The sequence below is a fragment of the Pleurodeles waltl genome, chromosome 10, assembly GCF_031143425.1.
Source record: "Pleurodeles waltl isolate 20211129_DDA chromosome 10, aPleWal1.hap1.20221129, whole genome shotgun sequence".
In the NCBI taxonomy this organism is placed as follows: Eukaryota; Metazoa; Chordata; class Amphibia; order Caudata; family Salamandridae; genus Pleurodeles; species Pleurodeles waltl.
The window spans coordinates 159,675,796-159,700,422 of record NC_090449.1 but is presented as its reverse complement, the minus strand read 5'-3'; the positions used below and the strand labels follow the sequence as shown (position 1 = coordinate 159,700,422).

General features: G+C 45.0%; 1 protein-coding gene across 2 annotated transcripts in view; it reads left to right on the top strand.

Moving 5' to 3' along the window:
- FLII (FLII actin remodeling protein) overlaps nt 1-24,627 on the top strand; it is a 208,551-nt gene that overhangs the window by 24,426 nt on the left and 159,498 nt on the right. For both annotated transcript variants that reach the window (XM_069210099.1, XM_069210098.1), the window contains exon 3: nt 10,325-10,396. In XM_069210099.1, the coding sequence (XP_069066200.1) occupies nt 10,325-10,396 (72 nt within the window). The remainder of the gene's footprint in view (nt 1-10,324; nt 10,397-24,627) is intronic.

The following is a 24,627-nucleotide window of genomic DNA, read 5'->3' as shown; positions in this document are numbered from 1 at the left end:
GCAGATCATCCATGAAGCCCTGAAACAATTCCCCTTGAGCTAGAAGAGTCTTACTGAGAGAAATTACTATATCACCCTACCTTCCCCTAATGCCTGCTTTTGTACGTTTTTAAAGGTTTTATGTAATAAATTGTAAAACATCTGTGTACATGCACACCGAAGACAACATAGTCAATGTCACCATTGGTTAGATGAAGAGAATACAGGATTCATTTGATTACTCATTCCAGAAGCAGTAAGATAAAGATGATAATTCTATGTAGCTACGCAAAGGTCAAGTCATCTGGAATAGCCCAGGCTAACATCAGGAGAGTCGTATATGACATGAACCAGACCTTCCAGCACAGTTTGTAATCAGAATCTCCCAGTTATAAGATGTCTCTGGGATAATGACTGCTGATGCATGTTTGCACAAATCTCCCCATGATCAACCGCTTTAGTCCAAAAACACAGAGTATCTTTTATGTTTGTCTTTTGTTGGTTTTGTGTCCTAGCCAAAATTCAGTGCTGTTGGGAATCAGTTCTCCATCGCCCACGGTGTACTTTGCCCTTTTGTGAATGAGTAGTGTTTCGAGGCTCTCCTAAATTTTTGCAATGCGTTGTTTATGCCGTGTAACGCCTCCTGTTATGTTTATACTGTTAACATTGTTCCGCCAGTGAAGGGATATAAAAAATGGCAAGAGTGGCATTTCTTCCCTGCATCACCAAACTTCTGAGGCCAAAACTCTCTCCTGTTTATTGAAATGCTGCTGGGCAGTTTCTATCTTTTGTCGACCTTGTGCCTGCTTTGAAACAGATTTAATCATTTTAATCATTTTGATTATTTTGTCTGGCATTTGGTCTGCACCCTGCCTGTAACTCAAGCCATATTCCATCCTTCGTGGAGTTATCCTAGCTCTCTATTAATAGAAACCCTATATCTGGCAAGCCCAGAACTGCTGATAATCTAGTGAGTCTAGATCAGAGATCAGTGGTTCCCAACCTTTTGACTTCTGAGGATCCCCTGCTTATCGTTACCGTAACCCCTCTGAATCATTATTTGAATCTGGGAATGCCCCACTAAGTCATTACTAGATGCCCGGGACACAGGCCTATACACTGTTGATGATTTGAATCACAAAACAATACAGAAACGAGCATTCCATAAAACACAAATTATACTTTTTATTTAATTTGCAAACAAATAAAATACAAAAAAATGTTTTAATAGGAATATTCAAGCTTATCTAAATTCAATTGAAGCTACACATCATCCGTACTGTATTCAGTTTTATGCACCTGCACTGCTCTCACAAATCAATTTGAGGATACTAATTAAATTTTTAGCCTCCAATTTCAAATTCCTTGACATTTACAGTACTTTTTTACATTGTTCATTTGTACATTTAGCCACTTTATTTATATACACTTTATTAATCTGTTAATGTTAGTTAATTTTGTAAGCAATCGCTGCCTCCCTGAGAAGGCTACACGGACCCCTGAGGGTCCCTAGACCACAAGTTGGGAACCTCTGGTCCAGTGGCAGCTTGGGGGCGGGCGGTACACACACACACACACCACACACACCACACACACCACACACACCACACACACTCCATTCAAACATGCACGCGCGCACCAAACATTCATTTTACAAGATCACACACATTCATTCTTTCACAGACGAACGCACGCACATCCATTAACAACACTCATTCCATTCAAACATGCACGCGCGCACCAAACATTCATTTTACAAGATCACACACATTCATTCTTTCACAGACGAACGCACGCACATCCATTAACAACACTCATTCCATTCAAACATGCACGCGCGCACCAAACATTCATTTTACAAGATCACACACATTCATTCTTTCACAGACGAACGCACGCACATCCATTAACAACACTCATTCCATTCAAACATGCACGCGCGCACCAAACATTCATTTTACAAGATCACACACATTCATTCTTTCACAGACGAACGCACGCACATCCATTAACAACACTCATAACACTCAAACATGCACGCGCGCACCAAACATTCAATGTAAAACATAACACACACACACTTACCTTTAGCCTCCAGGTCTCAGGAGGGTTGGGACTGCTGCCATCCCTCATTGTCTGACCTGAGGTCAGCCAATGAGGGAAGGCAGCAGTCCCAGCCTCGTCACAGAGTGGGATGGGGTCAGTGAGACTGCTGACCCCACCCCACTCTGTGACGAAGTGTCACTGATTGACACTCGCCCAGGGCGCTTCAGGGCTTAAACTGAAGCGCCCAGGGAGAGTGTCAATTGGTGACTCTTTCCTCGTCACCCAGGAGAGGGCCTCGAGGCACCTTTGCTGGGCCGGGGAGGTCACGCCCATAAGAGCTGTGACCTCCTCAGCCCAGCAAAGTTCAGCTCAGGCAGCCAGGAGTCTGCGCAAATCGCGCATGTCTGCTCCTGGCTGCCTTACCTGAGCATGAAGAGTGTCTGTCAGGCTGACCTTTGTTCAGCCTGACAGACACTCTTCATAGGGTGGGGGGAGAGTGGCCCCTCCACCCTAAAGGACGGGCCGCCACTACACTGGTCTAGACTGATTTCTTCCCTTTAAATATAGATCTGCTACTGGAAGAAATTGATAAAGCCCTTTGGGCTCGCCTGCTTCATTGTACCAGTTAAAGCAATGATAATTGGATAGATGTGAATGCACAGTGTAGCTATCACTAAATACTATATAGCTCAGTGAATGTGTTGTATGTTTCTGTGAAGGTATCATGTGCCTTATGCTAGAAGCTGGAATAATGTGTACATGTTAGTGGGTAGAACAAAGATGATTAATTTGTTTTCAGTTTATAGAGGTGTAAAGAACCTGTAGAGAGTTTTGGAACTAATATCTCATTATGTTCATGTTCTGTCACTGGCCCGTGGAGTACAAAGGAGAGAAGCGGAGTAGTTTGGGTCATAAGGCAAGGAAGGTAGTCAGGTGAAGCCCAAGAATAGAGCAGGCCTTGGAGAAAATTAGTTCACAGGTCCAGCATACATTTTTCATGTACTAAGACATCAAGAGTGCCGTTAGCACTGAAAAAAAAAAAAAAAAATGTAGTTAACAAATATTTCAAAGTCCAGAGCTTGTTTCTGTACAACACAGACAATGTTGAACCATTCTTTTATTTTATTGGTTAGTGAGGTGAGAACTAGTAATCAACACCCTTAAAAAAAAAATATAAAAAAAAAAGTTGATAGGATGGAAACTCAACAGGAGATTTAAAATTTTATTTACTTCATCCGATCAGCATGGAAGGTGGGACAGTTTTCTTAACTGTGTTGTAGTTTTGAGAAGCAAAGGTGCCTAATTTGCTCTCCATCCTTTGTATGTACCTACGCCTGCACAAACAATCTAGTATTTTAATTTTAATAAGTAACGAGAAGTATTTAGACTTTTCCAAGCCAGGACTCCGAATCTTCTCCAAACGTGTTGTAGAGACTCAGTTATTAACATTGCTGTATGTTTGTTACTCATGATGACTGACACAAAGTTGTCAAAAACCGGTCCCCAGTAATCTAAGACAGCCACCTTTAATAGCGTTATCGTTGTTGCCAATCCGAAGTCAGTTATAAGGGTTTTTACGAGCATAATAAAAAATCTGGCGACGGAGCATTAAGGCTTAAAAGACCATCCAGTTGAGAAAATATCTGATTCTTCTTCACCAATACACAGATGATAGGGTAGTCATAAAAAAACATAGGTTCCTTTATACAAATCCTTAGCTTTATTCTGTATCATGAATACTGCCCACAAAAACCTTCATTTGATTGTGATGAGTTCCTTTTCAACGTTCAAACAAGCAACTACAAGTACAGGCCTTGAAACGTTATAAAAATATTACTAGACCTGCAGGCCGAGTAACTTGAATAATATACTCAACCTAACTGTGATGTACTTGACCATAAGATGGGTCTCAAATTGTGTGATTCTAGGCAAATACTTTATTTTACAGAGACACCTTTTCCTTCATTCTCATATGAGTGCACCTTCAAATATGCGAGTTCAGCATTTCTGCTGTACAAAAAAAAATCTCTTTTTTGCTTAAATATACTAAAAATGTTTCTTCATGTACAATACAGGTCCTATTTAAAAGGGTGTTTGCATCACACTTGCACCATGCAATGTGGTGCAGACCTCTAGACAGATTTTGGAAGCCACTCAAAGACACTTTGCGTGGTTCTGAGTGGCTCAAAAAATCTGGAGTAAATCAATGCAGCGCAGATCGCTGCATTGCATTACTCTGCCCTGGGAAGGCATTGCATGGGTGTTCCCACAAATCTCTCATTGGTTTTGACACATCCCCAGATTTACAAGAACTTGTAAACCTGGGGATGCACCAAAATCTTACACATTCCAAGGGAGGAGTAACAAGGATACATCTCTTTCTTCTAGTTTCTTCATATTTCAATGTGCAGTATACATAGAGGAATATCACACCCAGGATTGTTTTTTCTTCCGGAAAATTCCCTTCCTGCTCAAAAGCAATCTCGCATGCAATGCAGGCACCCATGTACCATGGTGCAAAGGTGCCTGCGTTGGTGCTAGGCAGCCCATTCTTCACCAGCGTATAGGAAAGGACAGGAATGTGCCATATTTCCTTAAATATGGAGCATTCCTGCCCTTTCCTTGTCACGCAGTGCACCAAGGTGACTTGCTGCGCTGCACTGCATGACTTTCTCATAAATGAGGCCCTAAGAATCTAGCCCACATATAAGGTACACGTGATCTCTTAGTTGCGTCTTAGTTTACTAATAGCATTGTAATCGGAGCAGGGCAGTAACGTTTCTCGGTGTGTTTAAACACTCACTTTTTATAAATATAGTAGTAAGGCATGATATGGTAGCGCAGTGTCATTTACTGACAGTAAATTTCCAAGAAATGGCCAAAATGCTTCGCACCAACGTCCAGCTATACTGATAAAAGGATATAGTGTAATAACAATAATCTAAGACAGTTGGGTTTCAGAAAACATATTTATCATTTGCACATCACCAAGTAAAGTGTTCTGATTTTGTTTTCATCCTATTAAAATATTTTTTTTTAATCACCCAGAACTACACAAAAAATAGTCTTTCCCAACTACTGAAATATATTTTGAAATGTTTGTACAGATGGCTTTTTAGCTATTTAAATGTGTTAGACACAGTCTTACACCTGACAGCCTTTCATTTCACACTCTTTTTACAGCAAGTTAGACAGTTTTTTACAAAATCCTGGAACTCTTCAGTCAGAGAAGGAAAGGTAATTTTAAGAAGACTAACTGACTTTTGACCTCTATCTTTGAACACAGAGCAATTGGGCCAAGATAAAAAAGATTTAAAGGCGTCTTTATTACTCCTTCACTTTCTGACTGCTCAGAACACCTGTTTGTTGTCAACCCGCCAGAATGGCCGAGTAGGTCCTGAAAATAGCGTGACCTGATGGAATATGACTTGCCATAGTTAGTGGACAAGTAGAGTTTGTGAGGTCAGAAGTAGTCCTGTCTTTGCCTGAACAATATCAGAAAGAGCAATACATTTTTTTCAATGCAAAACTGCCTTACTAACAGATTTCTGTACAGTAAACGTGCATAGTTTGTTCCCTTTTCAGGTCTTGCCTGAGCATGTCCTGTTGCTTGCTAGACACTTTGTTCACTTACAGGGGGCTAACAGCCCACCCATTGTTTACCACTGGCTCGCTTCTTTGTGTGCTGGCTTCACTTCCTCTTCCTGTGTTTGTCCCTTCTCTGGCGCATGGCCCACGTTCTGCTTCTTGCCCAGCGTCCTTCAATTGCGCTCCTTTCAGAGTTACTTTTAAAAAAAAAATTGCATCACTCCATAAGAGTGTATGGTTTTGTTGGCCGTCTCACCCTACCCTCCATGCTCTGCATTGTTACTTGTCCATTGCCATAGCACATTGTTACGTTCAGTGTTAATGCTTCCATTTACCCTTTCTCCCATCCCACATTGTGTTGCTTGCCCATGTTCTTCCTTGCCCACTCCCACACTCAATTGTTGCTTGTCCATGTTGTTTCTTCCACTGCCTCTCCTTTCCTATGTTGTTGCTTCCAACCCCACTCTTCCCGTCCAGTGCTGTTGCTTCCATCTCAAATCCTATTATCCAGCATTGGTGATTCCACCCCACCCTTCCATCCTGCATTCTTGGTTCTACCACCTACACCCTCCATCCTGCATTATTGATTCCATAAGTCAACCCTGCTGTATTGTTTCTTCCATACCTCAAACCTCCTGTTCTGCGTGGTTGCTTCCATACACTCACACTTCGGTCCCTCATCATTGTTTCCACCCTCCACAACCCTCTTTCATGTTGTTGCTTCCACCCCTATCCTCCCTTCCTGTATTGTTGCTTACACATCCCCAGCCCTTTTTTTACCACTTTGTTACTTCCATAACGCTGCATTCCCATAGCACATTGTTGCTTATAATCCCCTCTCCTGTAACATGTTGGTGCTCCACAATCCCACTCCCTTGTCCTGCCAAAAAAAAAAAAAATTCACAGAGCCAGCAAGTCTTGCCTACACGATCTGTCAGTCGGCTGCTGTGCATCATGGCTGAAAGAGTTTTTTTTTTTTTTTTTTTTTTTAACCCGTTCGCTGCCAGGCATTTTCCCCCTCTGGTGCCAGGCCTTCTTTTTGGCTATTTGGGCGCTTAGGCCCTCACAACCTTTTGTCCACATAAGCTGCCCACGCCAAATTTGCGTCCTTTTTTTCCAACATCCTTGGGATCCAGAGGTACCCAGAGTTTGTGGGTTCCCCCCAAGATATTAGCCAAAAAATCAGCGACAATTTTGTTTGTTTAAAAAAATAAAATGAAAAATAAATGAGGGTAAAAGGGCTGCAGAAGAAGGCTTGTGGTTTTTTCCCCCCTGTAAATGGCATCAACAAAGGGTTTGTGGTGCTAAAATCACCATCTTCCCAACTTTCAGGAACAGGCAGACTTGAATCTGAAACCCACAATTTTGGCATTTTACTTGGACATACCCCATTTTCACTCTTTTATGTGCTTTTAGCCACCTTCCAACATAAAAAGGCCAAAACCTGTAGAGATTTAGGGGATAGCACAGCGAGTTGGTTTATTTTTCTTTTATACATCTTTAGGCTGACTCTGCTTTGGAGACCCACATAAGTGAGGTATCATTTTTTCCCAGGCAGCTCTCCACTGCTTGCCAGTTAGTTTTGCTCTATATAAATCCTAGTAGAAACAGATGCCCTCGGTTTCATTTTAAATAGATGAAAGCTTGGGACCATGAGTCTTTATTAGAGTTTGGAAGATGTGGACATCCACAAACAATTGTAGGCTATCCGGTATCATTTTCCATGTGAGACTGAAGGGAACACTGGGTGGTAGGAAATTTGTGCCTGAGCGGTGATCCTACAAAGAAAAGTGAGGAAAATATGCTATTTTGAGTTTTGCAGAGTGGTCTGGGTAAGAAAATGTTGAGGGATCCACACAAGCTACATCTCCCTGGACTCCTTGGGGTGTCTAGTTTAAAAAGAAAAAAAATGTCTGGGTTTGATAGGTTTCCCTAGATGAAGGCCGCACCCAGGACCAAAAACATAGGTGCCCTTCCCCACCAAACCCAGGTAGTTTTGTAATGTAAATTTTGATGTGTCCACATACTTCTGTGATGTTCCAAACATTAAAATTCTGAATTGAAATGCACTTAGGTTATGTTAGAAAGATCACTCACCCACCAACCAAGTTCCTTTCCCCAATGCCTCTTTTGAAACAGTCTCCCCCCGGCCGAAAGAGAAACTCACCTCTTCCTTCTCATACGTGCTGGAAGCAAATGACTGGAAGGGGAAGCGAATCTCCTTCCATCCCTGCCCATTGGAGGGAGGCCATTTGGGGGGGGGGGGGGGGGGGGGTAGCGCTAGCGATTTCCCACGAGGGCCAGGTGCAAGACGTAACGGTTACGTCCTGGGCACCCGAGTGGTGCTCCCCAGGACGTAACAGTTGCGTCCCAGGCACCCAAGCGGTTAAATGCTATACCACCTCCAGCCTTCCTCTCCCCCCCCCCCACCCATCCCTCCCACCATTCCTGCAGGAAGTGCAGGGTGTGAGGCATCTACATCATGTGTTTTCTCTTCCTCCTTCCTAAATGTTCCCCGCCCTCCTGCCAGTAGTTAAAAACAAATAAGAAAAAAAATCAGTATTACTCAGTGAGCGTCAGCCATGTCACAGTGCCTTTTTAAAAAATAAAAATAAAAAAATCAGCCATGCTGTACAACATTGCTAAAAACATTGGCAAAGGTAATAAATAGCTCACATGAGCAAGACCTTGACTTTGTCAATGTTTTTTTGTTTATGTATTCTGCATTTTAGTGGTTGACTCGCAATGCAAAAATACTCTGTGGGCATGACAACAGTAGCCAACACAAATAGTTGAGACCATTACAAACAAACACCCTTTTCACTTCAGTGCATCTCAGTATAGGATAAATTCGCCCCATGGCCTACAGAACGATTTGGGACCTCAACAGGCGATAGGAAAGGGCTATAGAAATAATGAAGCACAATACATTAGTCATCCGTCCTTTGTTGAGGGACTGGCTGTAAGTATGCATCACTTCTCACCTCTATGGGGAGCAGCATCTTCAATTTGATTGTGCTGCAAGCTAGTCCAAGAGAGGTTCCTTGCACTTACCATACACTTCTCCACTAACCTGTGCCATCCTCCGCACCCCCTTAATTGTCTTTTGGGATACAGTCTCCCATGTGTATTCCAGGGTCGGCTGAATATCCACGTGCTGTGCCTTATCCTTCCTTCTAGTTGTTGGAGTGGTAAACATTTTGATTACATGCCTTATGTTTTTGGGGTGTCTGACATAGGTTGAGTCCGTTTGCCTAATGATGTGACCAAAAGACTCTAGTGTCCCACACTTAAGATGTTTTCTTTAGATTGTTTATTCTGACTTCAGTTTTAAATACATGTTTCAGCGGGACTGCCACTGTGTTCAAATCCAACAATTAGGGTCTTTGTCTTTGGGATACAAAATAAATTTGGAGCACACCTAAAGAATAACAGTAATAAATAAAGTGAATGAACATGAAAAAAGAAAGTAATTATGATGGACCTTGTGATCCTGTTATTTTCCCAAGAATAAACCTTTTTCCTACGTTGATTTTACCCAGGTGAAGTCACAAAATGTATGATCAATGCAAAGTTCACAGCCAGAAAGCGATGTCTTTAGTATCCAGAACAATTGTGATAGAAGAAGAAACAGCCACCTGAGTATGATATGATATGATTCCAAATTTAAGCTGAAAAAGCACATATTGGAGTTTTTGTGGCAAGGAGGCCTGCAGTTTGAAGTTCACAGCCAGTTGGTAATGTCCAAAGTATCGAAAATAGTCATGATAAAAAGAGAAGCAGCGGACGTGTGTTTTGTCAATATAACTTTATCAAGGCTATGTTGGTTGATAAAAGCAAATGGTAATATAGTAGGGTCCAAAATGTCTCACAGGCAAGGCATGCCAAAATGCAAAGTGATACTAATGCACTAGTTGCGTTTTGTGCAATAATGTGACAGAAAGTCGCGTCTAGAGCGTTCAGACCCTGTTTGTTTCTGTTACTGTGGCCGACAGACATTTCCAGACATCTCACTTGTAAACTTTTGGGTTATTTTACCTCCATTCCGTACTAGTGTTAACATATACAGGGCAAATCACGTGGTTATTTCTCCCTCTCCCAATTTTGGGACCTATTTCTGGGGATGCTGACAGGTGACTAATATTTAAGGTTGTTTGTTGAACATTCTGAAGAACAGGTCTTTATACACATAAAATATGACTGAGATAGGAGCTTGGATCCTACATTGAATTTTACGAAATCATTAAGTGGACTCCCTTCTATAATGTTGGCAAGAAAAAAGAGGATGTATTTCTTATTTTAAATGATATTTTCTCTGAGTTAACAATGTCAGTGTTACTGTAAGCCTACATTTTGCATTATAATCAACATATCTTTGCATGTTTGTGATTGTGCTGAATATTGTGCCTCACCAAATCTATTGTAATTCAAGGTCAAAAAGATGTCAAATCGTTTACCAAATGCAGTAGTGGCCACCAGTTACAGCTAAGTAGTGGTTGGGAGGTGTTGTTTATTGAGACAAGGTGGGGGGGGGGGGTGCATTGACCATCAGTACTAACCTGCTGTCCTATTTTATACTGTTTCCACATTACATATATGTATATTTGTGTTCATTGTAAGAACAGAATACAAGATACATGATTTGAATAGTCTTTTATTTTGTTGCTCACTTTCTTTCTAAATTTTGAATATTCCTCCTTTCCGGACACAGGAACATCTGTCTGTGAGCCACAACAGTCTGACGACACTACACGGAGAACTCTCCAGCCTGCCATGCCTACGGGTAAGTACAGAACTCCCAAACCAATGAACTCCCCTCCCTCCCAAGTATGCTAGTGTCCACCCAATGCTAAGAGTGACCAGGACCTTCAGAATAACCAGAACCCTTTAGGATTCATCCTGTGATCCTGCCTTGTTATTTATGCTTTCAAAGGTGGTCTTGTATTCCGTGACAAGGAAACTGTTGTATTATTGAGTTAATAATCTGCTATTAAGTAAACTCAAAATAAAACTTGAATTTGCACACACAGTAACTCATGGATGTCTGACTTCTTTAATGATGTGCTACAAAATGCCTGACCAGTATGAAAGCTTGATTAAAATATAACACTTTACTTTTTTGTGCAACGTGTTCCTTTGCAGTAGAAAAAATACCAAGTTTCTCTCTTTAAAATTGTGAGCTGAGGATGTACGGTGAAGAAGGCTAGGTCTCACTAGTCAATTCAACCCTGTAAAAAAAATACATAAAAAAAAAAAAAGGGTTTCCGAATAGTTCTAAATTGTTTGTGCCATTCAGAATGTTGTAATAATGGGATACAACCATGAATGCATATGTCTAACTACAGAAGTGATCCCTACCTAACACAGTTGATACAGCAGAAAAGTCCACCAAAAATCATTTGCCAGGAGAAAATAATATCAGTTTCTAAAACTGTTTCAGGACTTAATGCCCATCACTGTTCATGTGACAATCCCAAATAAGTCTGTGCCAGAAAATAAAAGGCCTACCAAATTAATTGCATACATGTTGACTTGTCAAATTACATACCCTGCCATAACAAGCACACGTTGCTTGTCAGCATCCATGTTGCCAGCAGAATTGAAATACTATATTACTGTGCCAGTTTCACCATTGCCCACAGTGTAGAAAGCACTTTTGAAAAGCAACATACATATTTCAACTCAGTATGCAAAGCACTATTGCTGTTCTAGTAACAGTCTACCCTGATAAGTAAATACACTGTGAGACATCAGTGTATGCATTACCCATCACGTGCAAAGGCTCAACCATCCTTGGCAAACAAAATTACCCTGCAGTTATCCTCAGTGCCTCCAGTAGGCAAAGCACCTTTGACGTGCCAGTGTACTCATTGTATTCAAACAGCATTGATTAGCCATTGTGCACATTGCCACCAGTATGCACAGCACTACTACTATTATGCTGCAGAGTGGCTTGTGAAATTCTGAAGGGGAACATTCCATGTTATTTCTTTCTTTGCTGGAATGGAATGAGAATTGCCCAGGACATGCTCCTCAAACCAGTGAAGGAGCATATTTCTCACTACTATGGATTCAGAAAGTGCTATTCAAGGAAGAGAATGAGTTTATAAAGTATTTTGGATAAGGGTTACTGTGAGATGAAATGGAACATGGTAAAGAGATTGGAATAGTGGGTTGTCAGAAATTGCAGAATGGGCAGACCGTGAAAGAGGGGAATTGTGGTCTGACAGTGAACAAGAAGTCAGGGGCAGTACTAGATATATTGGGAGCAGAGCGAGGTAGAGCCCACCGTGCCAAGTCCCTATGATCCCCTTGGTTGTAGATAGACTCTTCCATTCCTCCAGCTCTTTCCCTAATCAATGAATGCACTTACATAGCTTTTAATTTTGAAGAGGGTTGAAGTGAGCGAGAGCTATGTTGGATGGAAACACCTTTCCAGGGTGCAGAATGCCTGACACTGACCCCTCATCACCAAAGAGACTGTTTTCCTTCTGATTCTTTATTACTCTCAAGCTGTCCATTTAGCTACTTAAGTTGATATCCTTTATTATTAGCCTGGTATAGTTTAAAATGAGGTGATTTGCTGTTTTTATATTGTAAGGAAATGCCTCCTTGGCATGGTTGCCCCCTGACTTTTTGCCTTTGCTGATGCTATGTTTACAATTGAAAGAGTGCTGAGGCCTGCTAACCAGGCCCCAGCACCAGTGTTCTTTCCCTAACCTGTACTTTTGTATCCACAATTGGCAGACCCTGGCATCCAGATAAGTCCCTTGTAACTGGTACTTCTAGTACCAAGGGCCCTGATGCCAAGGAAGGTCTCTAAGGGCTGCAGCATGTCTTATGCCACCCTGGAGACCTCTCACTCAGCACAGACACCCTGCTTGCCAGCTTGTGTGTGCTAGTGAGGACAAAACGAGTAAGTCGACATGGCACTCCCCTCAGGGTGCCATGCCAGCCTCTCACTGCCTATGCAGTATAGGTAAGACACCCCTCTAGCAGGCCTTACAGCCCTAAGGCAGGGTGCACTATACCATAGGTGAGGGTACCAGTGCATGAGCATGGTACCCCTACAGTGTCTAAACAAAACCTTAGACATTGTAAGTGCAGGGTAGCCATAAGAGTATATGGTCTGGGAGTTTGTCAAACACGAACTCCACAGCACCATAATGGCTACACTGAAAACTGGGAAGTTTGGTATCAAACTTCTCAGCCCAATAAATGCACACTGATGCCAGTGTACATTTTATTGTAAAATACAGCCCAGAGGGCACCTTAGAGGTGCCCCCTGAAACTTAACCGACTATCTGTGTAGGCTGACTAGTTTTAGCAGCCTGCCACAAACCGAGACATGTTGCTGGCCCCATGGGGAGAGTGCCTTTGTCACTCTGAGGCCAGTAACAAAGCCTGCACTGGGTGGAGATGCTAACACCTCCCCCAGGCAGGAATTGTCACACCTGGCGGTGAGCCTCAAAGGCTCACCTCCTTTGTGCCAACCCAGCAGGACACTCCAGCTAGTGGAGTTGCCCGCCCCCTCCGGCCAGGCCCCACTTTTGGCGGCAAGGCCGGAGAAAATAATGAGAAAAACAAGGAGGAGTCACTGGCCAGTCAGGACAGCCCCTAAGGTGTCCTGAGCTGAAGTGACTCTAACTTTTAGAAATCCTCCATCTTGCAGATGGAGGATTCCCCCAATAGGGTTAGGATTGTGACCCCCTCCCCTTGGGAGGAGGCACAAAGAGGGTGTACCCACCCTCAGGGCTAGTAGCCATTGGCTACTAACCCCCCAGACCTAAACACGCCCTTAAATTTAGTATTTAAGGGCTACCCTGAACCCTAGAAAATTAGATTCCTGCAACTACAAGAAGAAGGACTGCCTAGCTGAAAACCCCTGCAGAGGAAGACCAGAAGACGACAACTGCCTTGGCTCCAGAAACTCACCGGCCTGTCTCCTGCCTTCCAAAGATCCTGCTCCAGCGACGCCTTCCAAAGGGACCAGCGACCTCGACATCCTCTGAGGACTGCCCCTGCTTCGAAAAGACAAGAAACTCCCGAGGACAGCGGACCTGCTCCAAGAAAAGCTGCAACTTTGTTTCCAGCAGCTTTAAAGATCCCTGCAAGCTCCCCGCAAGAAGCGTGAGACTTGCAACACTGCACCCGGCGACCCCGACTCGGCTGGTGGAGATCCAACACCTCAGGAGGGACCCCAGGACTGCTCTGATACCGTGAGTACCAAAACCTGTCCCCCCTGAGCCCCCACCGCGCCGCCTGCAGAGGGAATCCCGAGGCTTCCCCTGACCGCGACTCTTTGAACCTAAAGTCCCGACGCCTGGGAGAGACCCTGCACCCGCAGCCCCCAGGACCTGAAGGACCGGACTTTCACTGGAGAAGTGACCCCCAGGAGTCCCTCTCCCTTGCCCAAGTGGAGGTTTCCCCGAGGAATCCCCCCCTTGCCTGCCTGCAGCGCTGAAGAGATCCCGAGATCTCTCATAGACTAACATTGAAAACCCGACGCTTGTTTCTACACTGCACCCGGCCGCCCCCGCGCTGCTGAGGGTGAAATTTCTGTGTGGACTTGTGTCCCCCCCGGTGCCCTACAAAACCCCCCTGGTCTGCCCTCCGAAGACGCGGGTACTTACCTGCAAGCAGACCGGAACCGGGGCACCCCCTTCTCTCCATTCTAGCCTATGTGTTTTGGGCACCACTTTGAACTCTGCACCTGACCGGCCCTGAGCTGCTGGTGTGGTGACTTTGGGGTTGCTCTGAACCCCCAACGGTGGGCTACCTTGGACCAAGAACTAAGCCCTGTAAGTGTCTTACTTACCTGGTTAACCTAACAAAAACTTAACTCCCCTAGGAACTGTGAAAATTGCACTAAGTGTCCACTTTTAAAACAGCTATTTGTGAATAACTTGAAAAGTATACATGCAATTTTGATGATTTGAAGTTCCTAAAGTACTTACCTGCAATACCTTTCGAATGAGATATTACATGTAGAATTTGAACCTGTGGTTCTTAAAATAAACTAAGAAAAGATATTTTTCTATATAAAAACCTATTGGCTGGATTTGTCTCTGAGTGTGTGTACCTCATTTATTGTCTATGTGTATGTACAACAAATGCTTAACACTACTCCTTGGATAAGCCTACTGCTCGACCACACTACCACAAAATAGAGCATTAGTATTATCTATTTTTTACCACTATTTTACCTCTAAGGGGAACCCTTGGACTCTGTGCATGCTATTCCTTACTTTGAAATAGCACATACAGAGCCAACTTCCTACATTGGTGGATCAGCGGTGGGGTACAAGACTTTGCATTTGCTGGACTACTCAGCCAATACCTGATCACACGACAAATTCCAAAATTGTCATTAGAAATTGATTTTTGCAATTTGAAAAGTTTTCTAAATTCTTAAAAGACCTGCTAGGGCCTTGTGTTAGATCCTGTTTAGCATTTCTTTTAGAGTTTAAAAGTTTGTAAAAGTTTGAATTAGATTCTAGAACCAGTTGTAGATTCTTAAAAAGTATTCCAACTTTTAGAAGCAAAATGTCTAGCACAGATGTGACTGTGGTGGAACTCGACACCACACCTTACCTCCATCTTAAGATGAGGGAGCTAAGGTCACTCTGTAAAATAAAGAAAATAACAATGGGCCCCAAACCTACCAAAATACAGCTCCAGGAGCTTTTGGCAGAGTTTGAAAAGGCCAACCCCTCTGAGGGTGGCAACTCAGAGGAAGAGGATAGTGACTTGGAGGAAAATTCCCCCCTACCAGTCCTATCTAGGGAGAACAGGGTCCCTCAAACCCTGACTCCTAAAATAATAGTCAGAGATGCTGGTTCCCTCACAGGAGAGACCAACACCTCTGAAATCACTGAGGATAGCCCCAGTGAAGAGGACATCCAGTTAGCCAGGATGGCCAAAAGATTGGCTTTGGAAAGACAGATCCTAGCCATAGAGAGGGAAAGACAAGAGATGGGCCTAGGACCCATCAATGGTGGCAGCAACATAAATAGGGTCAGAGATTCTCCTGACATGTTGAAAATCCCCAAAGGGATTGTAACTAAATATGAAGATGGTGATGACATCACCAAATGGTTCACAGCTTTTGAGAGGGCTTGTGTAACCAGAAAAGTGAACAGATCTCACTGGGGTGCTCTCCTTTGGGAAATGTTCACAGGAAAGTGTAGGGATAGACTCCTCACACTCTCTGGACAAGATGCAGAATCTTATGACCTCATGAAGGGTACCCTGATTGAGGGCTTTGGATTCTCCACTGAGGAGTACAGGATTAGGTTCAGGGGGGCTCAAAAATCCTCGAGCCAGACCTGGGTTGACTTTGTTGACTACTCAGTGAAAACACTAGATGGTTGGATTCAAGGCAGTGGTGTAAGTAATTATGATGGGCTGTACAATTTATTTGTGAAAGAACACCTGTTAAGTAATTGTTTCAATGATAAACTGCATCAGCATCTGGTAGACCTAGGACCAATTTCTCCCCAAGAATTGGGAAAGAAGGCGGACCATTGGGTCAAGACAAGGGTGTCCAAAACTTCCACAGGGGGTGACCAAAAGAAAGGGGTCACAAAGACTCCCCAGGGGAAGGGTGATGAGACAACCAAAACTAAAAATAGTAAAGAGTCTTCTACAGGCCCCCAAAAACCTGCACAGGAGGGTGGGCCCAGAGCCTCTTCACAAAACAATGGGTACAAGGGTAAAAACTTTGATCCCAAAAAGGCCTGGTGTCATAGCTGTAAACAGCATGGACACCAAACTGGAGACAAGGCCTGTCCCAAGAAAGGTTCCACTCCAAACTCCCATCCAGGTAACACTGGTATGGCTAGTCTCCAAGTGGGATCAACAGTGTGCCCAGAGCAAATCAGGGTCCACACTGAAGCTACTCTAGTTTCTGAGGGTGGGGTGGATTTAGCCACACTAGCTGTCTGGCCGCCTAACATGCAAAAATACAGACAGCAACTCTTAATTAATGGGACTAGAATAGAGGGCCTGAGGGATACAGGTGCCAGTGTCACCATGGTGACAGAGAAACTGGTTTCCCCTGGCCAATACCTGACTGGAAAAACTTACACAGTCACCAACGCTGACAATCAGAGAAAAGTACATCCCATGGCAATGGTTACTTTAGAATGGGGAGGGGTCAATGGCCTGAAACAGGTGGTGGTCTCCTCAAATATCCCAGTGGACTGTCTGCTTGGAAATGACCTGGAGTCCTCAGCATGGGCTGAGGTAGAACTAAAAACCCATGCAGCAATGCTGGGTATCCCTGAACTGGTGTGTGTGAAAACAAGAGCACAGTGCAAGGCACAGGGTGAACAAGTAGAGCTGGAGTCTGGAAGAATGGCCCAGCCTACCAAGAGAACAGGAAAGTCAGTTGGGAAACCAACTGCAACACAGCAAAAGAAAGGGAACCTCTCTTCTCAGGAAGAAGTTCTGCCCTCTGAGGGAACTGAGCCTTTGGAGCTTGAACCTTACCAGGTTGAGCTCTTAGGCCCAGGGGGACCCTCAAGGGAGGAGCTGTGTAAGGGACAAGAAACCTGTCCCTCTCTTGAAGGCCTTAGGCAGCAAGCTGCTGAAGAGTCCAAAGGCAAGAAAAATGGGACGCATAGGGTCTATTGGGAAGATGGACTCCTGTACACTGAGGCCAGAGACCCCAAACCTGGTGCCACTAGGAGAGTGGTAGTGCCTCAGCTGTTCAGAGAGTTCATCCTAACATTGGCCCATGACATTCCCCTTGCTGGACATTTGGGACAAACCAAGACGTGGGAGAGGTTAGTCAACCACTTCTACTGGCCCAATATGTCCAACATGGTTAAGGAGTTTTGCCTCTCCTGCCCCACCTGTCAAGCCAGTGGTAAGACAGGTGGGCATCCAAAGGCCCCCCTCATTCCACTTCCAGTGGTGGGGGTTCCCTTTGAAAGAGTGGGTGTGGACATAGTTGGTCCACTAGAACCTCCCACAGCCTCAGGAAATATGTATATCCTGGTAGTAGTGGATCATGCTACCAGGTATCCTGAAGCTATTCCCCTTAGGTCGACTACTGCCCCTGCAGTAGCCAAGGCCCTCATTGGTATCTTTACCAGAGTGGGTTTCCCTAAGGAGGTGGTGTCTGACAGAGGTACCAACTTCATGTCAGCATACCTAAAGCACATGTGGAATGAGTGTGGAGTGACTTATAAATTCACTACACCATACCATCCACAAACTAATGGCTTGGTTGAGAGATTCAACAAGACATTAAAAGGCATGATCATGGGGCTCCCAGAAAAACTCAAAAGGAGATGGGATGTCCTCTTGCCATGTCTGCTTTTCGCTTACAGAGAGGTGCCACAGAAGGGAGTAGGATTCTCACCCTTTGAACTTCTGTTTGGTCATCCTGTAAGGGGACCACTTGCCCTTGTTAAAGAAGGCTGGGAGAGACCTCTCCATGAGCCTAAACAGGACATAGTGGACTATGTACTTGGCCTTCGCTCTAGAATGGCAGAGTACATGGAAAAGGCAACCAAAAACCTTGAGGCCAGCCAACAGCTCCAGAAGTTTTGGTATGACCAAAAGGCTGCACTGGTTGAGTTCCAACCAGGGCAGAAAGTCTGGGTTCTGGAGCCTGTGGCTCCCAGGGCACTCCAGGACAAATGGAGTGGCCCTTACCCAGTACTAGAGAGGAAGAGTCAGGTCACCTACTTGGTGGACCTGGGCACAAGCAGGAGCCCCAAAAGGGTGATCCATGTAAACCGCCTTAAGCTCTTCCACGACAGGGCTGATGTCAATCTGTTGATGGTAACAGATGAGGATCAGGAGGCAGAGAGTGAACCTCTCCCTGATCTTCTGTCATCAGACCCAAAAGATGGTACAGTAGATGGAGTGATCTACTCAGACACCCTCTCTGGCCAACAGCAAGCTGATTGTAGGAGAGTCCTACAACAGTTTCCTGAACTCTTCTCCTTAACCCCTGGTCAGACACACCTGTGTACCCATGATGTGGACACAGGAGACAGCATGCCTGTCAAGAACAAAATCTTTAGACAATCTGACCATGTTAAAGAAAGCATCAAGGTGGAAGTCCACAAGATGCTGGAATTGGGAGTAATTGAGCGCTCTGACAGCCCCTGGGCTAGCCCAGTGGTCTTAGTCCCCAAACCTCACACCAAAGATGGAAAGAAAGAGATGAGGTTTTGTGTGGACTACAGAGGGCTCAATTCTGTCACCAAGACAGATGCTCATCCAATCCCAAGAGCTGATGAGCTCATTGATAAATTAGGTGCTGCCAAATTTCTAAGTACCTTTGACTTGACAGCAGGGTACTGGCAAATAAAAATGGCACCTGGAGCAAAAGAAAAGACAGCATTCTCCACACCTGATGGGCATTATCAGTTTACTGTTATGCCCTTTGGTTTAAAGAATGCCCCTGCCACCTTCCAAAGGTTGGTGAATCAAGTCCTTGCTGGCTTGGAGTCCTTTAGCACAGCTTATCTTGATGATATTGCTGTCTTTAGCTCCACCTGGCAGGATCACCTGATCCACCTGAGGAAGGTTTTGAAGGCTCTGCAAACTGCAGGCCTCTCTATCAAGGCATCCAAATGCCAGATAGGGCAGGGAACTGTGGTTTACTTGGGACACCTTGTAGGTGGAGGCCAAGTTCAGCCACTCCAACCCAAGATCCAGACTATTCTGGACTGGGTAGCTCCAAAAACCCAGACTCAAGTCAGGGCATTCCTTGGCTTGACTGGGTATTACAGGAGGTTTGTGAAGGGATATGGATCCATTGTGACAGCCCTCACTGAACTCACCTCCAAGAAAATGCCCAAGAAAGTGAACTGGACTGTGGAATGCCAACAGGCCTTTGACACCCTGAAACAAGCAATGTGCTCAGCACCAGTTCTAAAAGCTCCAGATTATTCTAAGCAGTTCATTGTGCAGACTGATGCCTCTGAACATGGGATAGGGGCAGTTTTGTCCCAAACAAATGATGATGGCCTTGACCAGCCTGTTGCTTTCATTAGCAGGAGGTTACTCCCCAGGGAGCAGCGTTGGAGTGCCATTGAGAGGGAGGCCTTTGCTGTGGTTTGGTCCCTGAAGAAGCTGAGACCATACCTCTTTGGGACTCACTTCCTAGTTCAAACTGACCACAGACCTCTCAAATGGCTGATGCAAATGAAAGGTGAAAATCCTAAACTGTTGAGGTGGTCCATCTCCCTACAGGGAATGGACTTTATAGTGGAACACAGACCTGGGACTGCCCATGCCAATGCAGATGGCCTTTCCAGGTTCTTCCACTTAGAAAATGAAGACTCTCTTGGGAAAGGTTAGTCTCATCCTCTTTCGTTTGGGGGGGGGGGGTTGTGTAAGGAAATGCCTCCTTGGCATGGTTGCCCCCTGACTTTTTGCCTTTGCTGATGCTATGTTTACAATTGAAAGAGTGCTGAGGCCTGCTAACCAGGCCCCAGCACCAGTGTTCTTTCCCTAACCTGTACTTTTGTATCCACAATTGGCAGACCCTGGCATCCAGATAAGTCCCTTGTAACTGGTACTTCTAGTACCAAGGGCCCTGATGCCAAGGAAGGTCTCTAAGGGCTGCAGCATGTCTTATGCCACCCTGGAGACCTCTCACTCAGCACAGACACCCTGCTTGCCAGCTTGTGTGTGCTAGTGAGGACAAAACGAGTAAGTCGACATGGCACTCCCCTCAGGGTGCCATGCCAGCCTCTCACTGCCTATGCAGTATAGGTAAGACACCCCTCTAGCAGGCCTTACAGCCCTAAAGCAGGGTGCACTATACCATAGGTGAGGGTACCAGTGCATGAGCATGGTACCCCTACAGTGTCTAAACAAAACCTTAGACATTGTAAGTGCAGGGTAGCCATAAGAGTATATGGTCTGGGAGTTTGTCAAACACGAACTCCACAGCACCATAATGGCTACACTGAAAACTGGGAAGTTTGGTATCAAACTTCTCAGCCCAATAATTGCACACTGATGCCAGTGTACATTTTATTGTAAAATACACCCCAGAGGGCACCTTAGAGGTGCCCCCTGAAACTTAACCGACTATCTGTGTAGGCTGACTAGTTTTAGCAGCCTGCCACAAACCGAGACATGTTGCTGGCCCCATGGGGAGAGTGCCTTTGTCACTCTGAGGCCAGTAACAAAGCCTGCACTGGGTGGAGATGCTAACACCTCCCCCAGGCAGGAATTGTCACACCTGGCGGTGAGCCTCAAAGGCTCACCTCCTTTGTGCCAACCCAGCAGGACACTCCAGCTAGTGGAGTTGCCCGCCCCCTCCGGCCAGGCCCCACTTTTGGCGGCAAGGCCGGAGAAAATAATGAGAAAAACAAGGAGGAGTCACTGGCCAGTCAGGACAGCCCCTAAGGTGTCCTGAGCTGAAGTGACTCTAACTTTTAGAAATCCTCCATCTTGCAGATGGAGGATTCCCCCAATAGGGTTAGGATTGTGACCCCCTCCCCTTGGGAGGAGGCACAAAGAGGGTGTACCCACCCTCAGGGCTAGTAGCCATTGGCTACTAACCCCCCAGACCTAAACACGCCCTTAAATTTAGTATTTAAGGGCTACCCTGAACCCTAGAAAATTAGATTCCTGCAACTACAAGAAGAAGGACTGCCTAGCTGAAAACCCCTGCAGAGGAAGACCAGAAGACGACAACTGCCTTGGCTCCAGAAACTCACCGGCCTGTCTCCTGCCTTCCAAAGATCCTGCTCCAGCGACGCCTTCCAAAGGGACCAGCGACCTCGACATCCTCTGAGGACTGCCCCTGCTTCGAAAAGACAAGAAACTCCTGAGGACAGCGGACCTGCTCCAAGAAAAGCTGCAACTTTGTTTCCAGCAGCTTTAAAGATCCCTGCAAGCTCCCCGCAAGAAGCGTGAGACTTGCAACACTGCACCCGGCGACCCCGACTCGGCTGGTGGAGATCCAACACCTCAGGAGGGACCCCAGGACTACTCCGATACCGTGAGTACCAAAACCTGTCCCCCCTGAGCCCCCACCGCGCCGCCTGCAGAGGGAATCCCGAGGCTTCCCCTGACCGCGACTCTTTGAACCTAAAGTCCCGACGCCTGGGAGAGACCCTGCACCCGCAGCCCCCAGGACCTGAAGGACCGGACTTTCACTGGAGAAGTGACCCCCAGGAGTCCCTCTCCCTTGCCCAAGTGGAGGTTTCCCCGAGGAATCCCCCCCTTGCCTGCCTGCAGCGCTGAAGAGATCCCGAGATCTCTCATAGACTAACATTGAAAACCCGACGCTTGTTTCTACACTGCACCCGGCCGCCCCCGCGCTGCTGAGGGTGAAATTTCTGTGTGGACTTGTGTCCCCCCCGGTGCCCTACAAAACCCCCCTGGTCTGCCCTCCGAAGACGCGGGTACTTACCTGCAAGCAGACCGGAACCGGGGCACCCCCTTCTCTCCATTCTAGCCTATGTGTTTTGGGCACCACTTTGAACTCTGCACCTGACCGGCCCTGAGCTGCTGGTGTGGTGACTTTGGGGTTGCTCTGAACCCCCAACGGTGGGCTACCTTGGACCAAGAACTAAGCCCTGTAAGTGTCTTACTTACCTGGTTAACCTAACAAAAACTTAACTCCCCTAGGAACTGTGAAAATTGCACTAAGTGTCCACTTTTAAAACAGCTATTTGTGAATAACTTGAAAAGTATACATGCAATTTTGATGATTTGAAGTTCCTAAAGTACTTACCTGCAATACCTTTCGAATGAGATATTACATGTAGAATTTGAACCTGTGGTTCTTAAAATAAACTAAGAAAAGATATTTTTCTATATAAAAACCTATTGGCTGGATTTGTCTCTGAGTGTGTGTACCTCATTTATTGTCTATGTGTATGTACAACAAATGCTTAACACTACTCCTTGGATAAGCCTACTGCTCGACCACACTACCACAAAATAGAGCATTAGTATTATCTATTTTTTACCACTATTTTACCTCTAAGGGGAACCCTTGGACTCTGTGCATGCTATTCCTTACTTTGAAATAGCACATACAGAGCCAACTTCCTACATATATCAGCTAGTTTTTATAAGAATGGGGATGTGTCCTAGTCGGAAAGACGGTATGGTGAATAAACAAGTTGTCTCCTGGAAGCCAGATTCAGGAATTCTTTAGTTAGGTAGAACACACCTCTAGCTATAAATCTTGTCTATCAGAGTTCACTGTCCTCATCACACTCCATTTAGAGCACAAAACTCTAGCTCCATGGTCCATAGGGCATAGAGATCATTTGGGGCAGCAAGCTCTGAATAAATGGAGTAATTTACTTTGTATTAAGGGGGAACCCTCGCTACCTTCCTACAGCTAATAAAGAGACAAACTTATTTTTTTGAGTTAATGAATATTTGAAGCCCAAGAATTGAGACCGAGTGGCATAGCAGAAAAACAAAGCCCCTGTTTTGAGCACTACAGTGTTCATTGGGTAGCAAACATGCATGTTTTGCAGCGCTGCCATGTTGCTTCATTCTGCAGACTTACTCCCTGGTTCATTTGTACCTCCCAAAAGATGGAGATGTTTCTGTTTAGAAAGTGGGCACATATGAAGATGTCAGGGATATATGCATGAAGTGTTTGCTGCCATCCTGGGCACAGAACTAGGTGGAAGCAGTTTGATAGCTGGATCTGAAGGAGCTTCTACTTGCAAAACGGATATTTGTGCTCCAATATTTTGACTAGTGCAGACTTGAAGAGCATCAACTTTGCAAAGCAGCATCCACACAATAGGCTCTTTATCACCAGTTAGAAAACCATCTCTTGCAGCTTCTAAGCTGATAAAAGTTCTGTGTCAATCAGTACATGACTTTTTGTCCAGGCAGCTCTCCACTGCTTGCCAGTTAGTTTTGCTCTATATAAAACCTAGTAGAAACAGATGCCCTTGGTTTCATTTAAATAGATGTAAGCTTGGGACCATGAGCCTTCATTAGAGTTTGGAAGATTTGGACATCCACGAGAAAATAGTAGGCTATCCGGGCCACCCTATTTACAGAGCATGTAGGGCCTCTTTGAACCCTAAATAGGGTGGGCAGGTCATCCACCAATTTTTGATGAATTCCCTGCATTTAGCAAACTCTAAATATACCCATGTGTTGTACTGAGCTCTTTATTGTAATATTATTTTAACCCTTTTTATACTTTGAGAAAAACACAGCTTCCCAACTCTGCCCACCCACCTCTCTTTTCACACCCTTGTCTCGCTGTCCATTCTCTCACACAAGCTTTGGCTCCTACAAAGTTATGTCCCTATAACCTCACCCTATTCTTCAATCTTCTAGCACACCATAATCAACCAATCACTGCCCACCTAACCATCCAATTACTGTGCCATCTTTCTTTTCACCCCAGCCCTGTTTTCCCCATCCTGGCTCTCAGCCTAGCCCTGCGACCCAAGTTCTTCTAGCTCTTCCTTCCATCCTAGCCATGAAGCTTTCTGATTGATTCTTCATTCTGCAGATTCCTCACATCAGTAATTCTCGCAGGCTGAGGCTGGATCAGGAAACTGGATCTAGGTTCCAGCACCAGCAAATGGGGCCAGGCTTAGTTTTGTCTCCACTTCCTCTCTGGTTGTGATGTCACAGAGGCACCCTAGAGAACACTAACATCAGCTATTTTATTTCTACATCCTTCCACTCAGATCTATAGTGCTTTTCTTGTTTTTTATATATATGTCCATGGCAGTGATTGATCTTAAATGTCTGGTTTGCACCTAGTCCTATTTCATATTTCTTTCTTGTTGTCATGGTCCTCTGGTGAGGACCCAGATATAGTAATGGTACAGCGCATGCCAACATGGTTGTTGTACCCCTAGGTTGTGCTACATGTTCGACTCTTGCAAGTGATTCTGGGGATATGGCTCCTCGGTCAAGTCCTATACCTGATAACCATTTCTACTCTAGCCACCTAAGGTGTGTTCACCCAGTCTTGGGGCTGCTCCTTCTTGAGCATTCCGGTCATGTGTTTTTGTTAGCAACCCAATTTCCTGA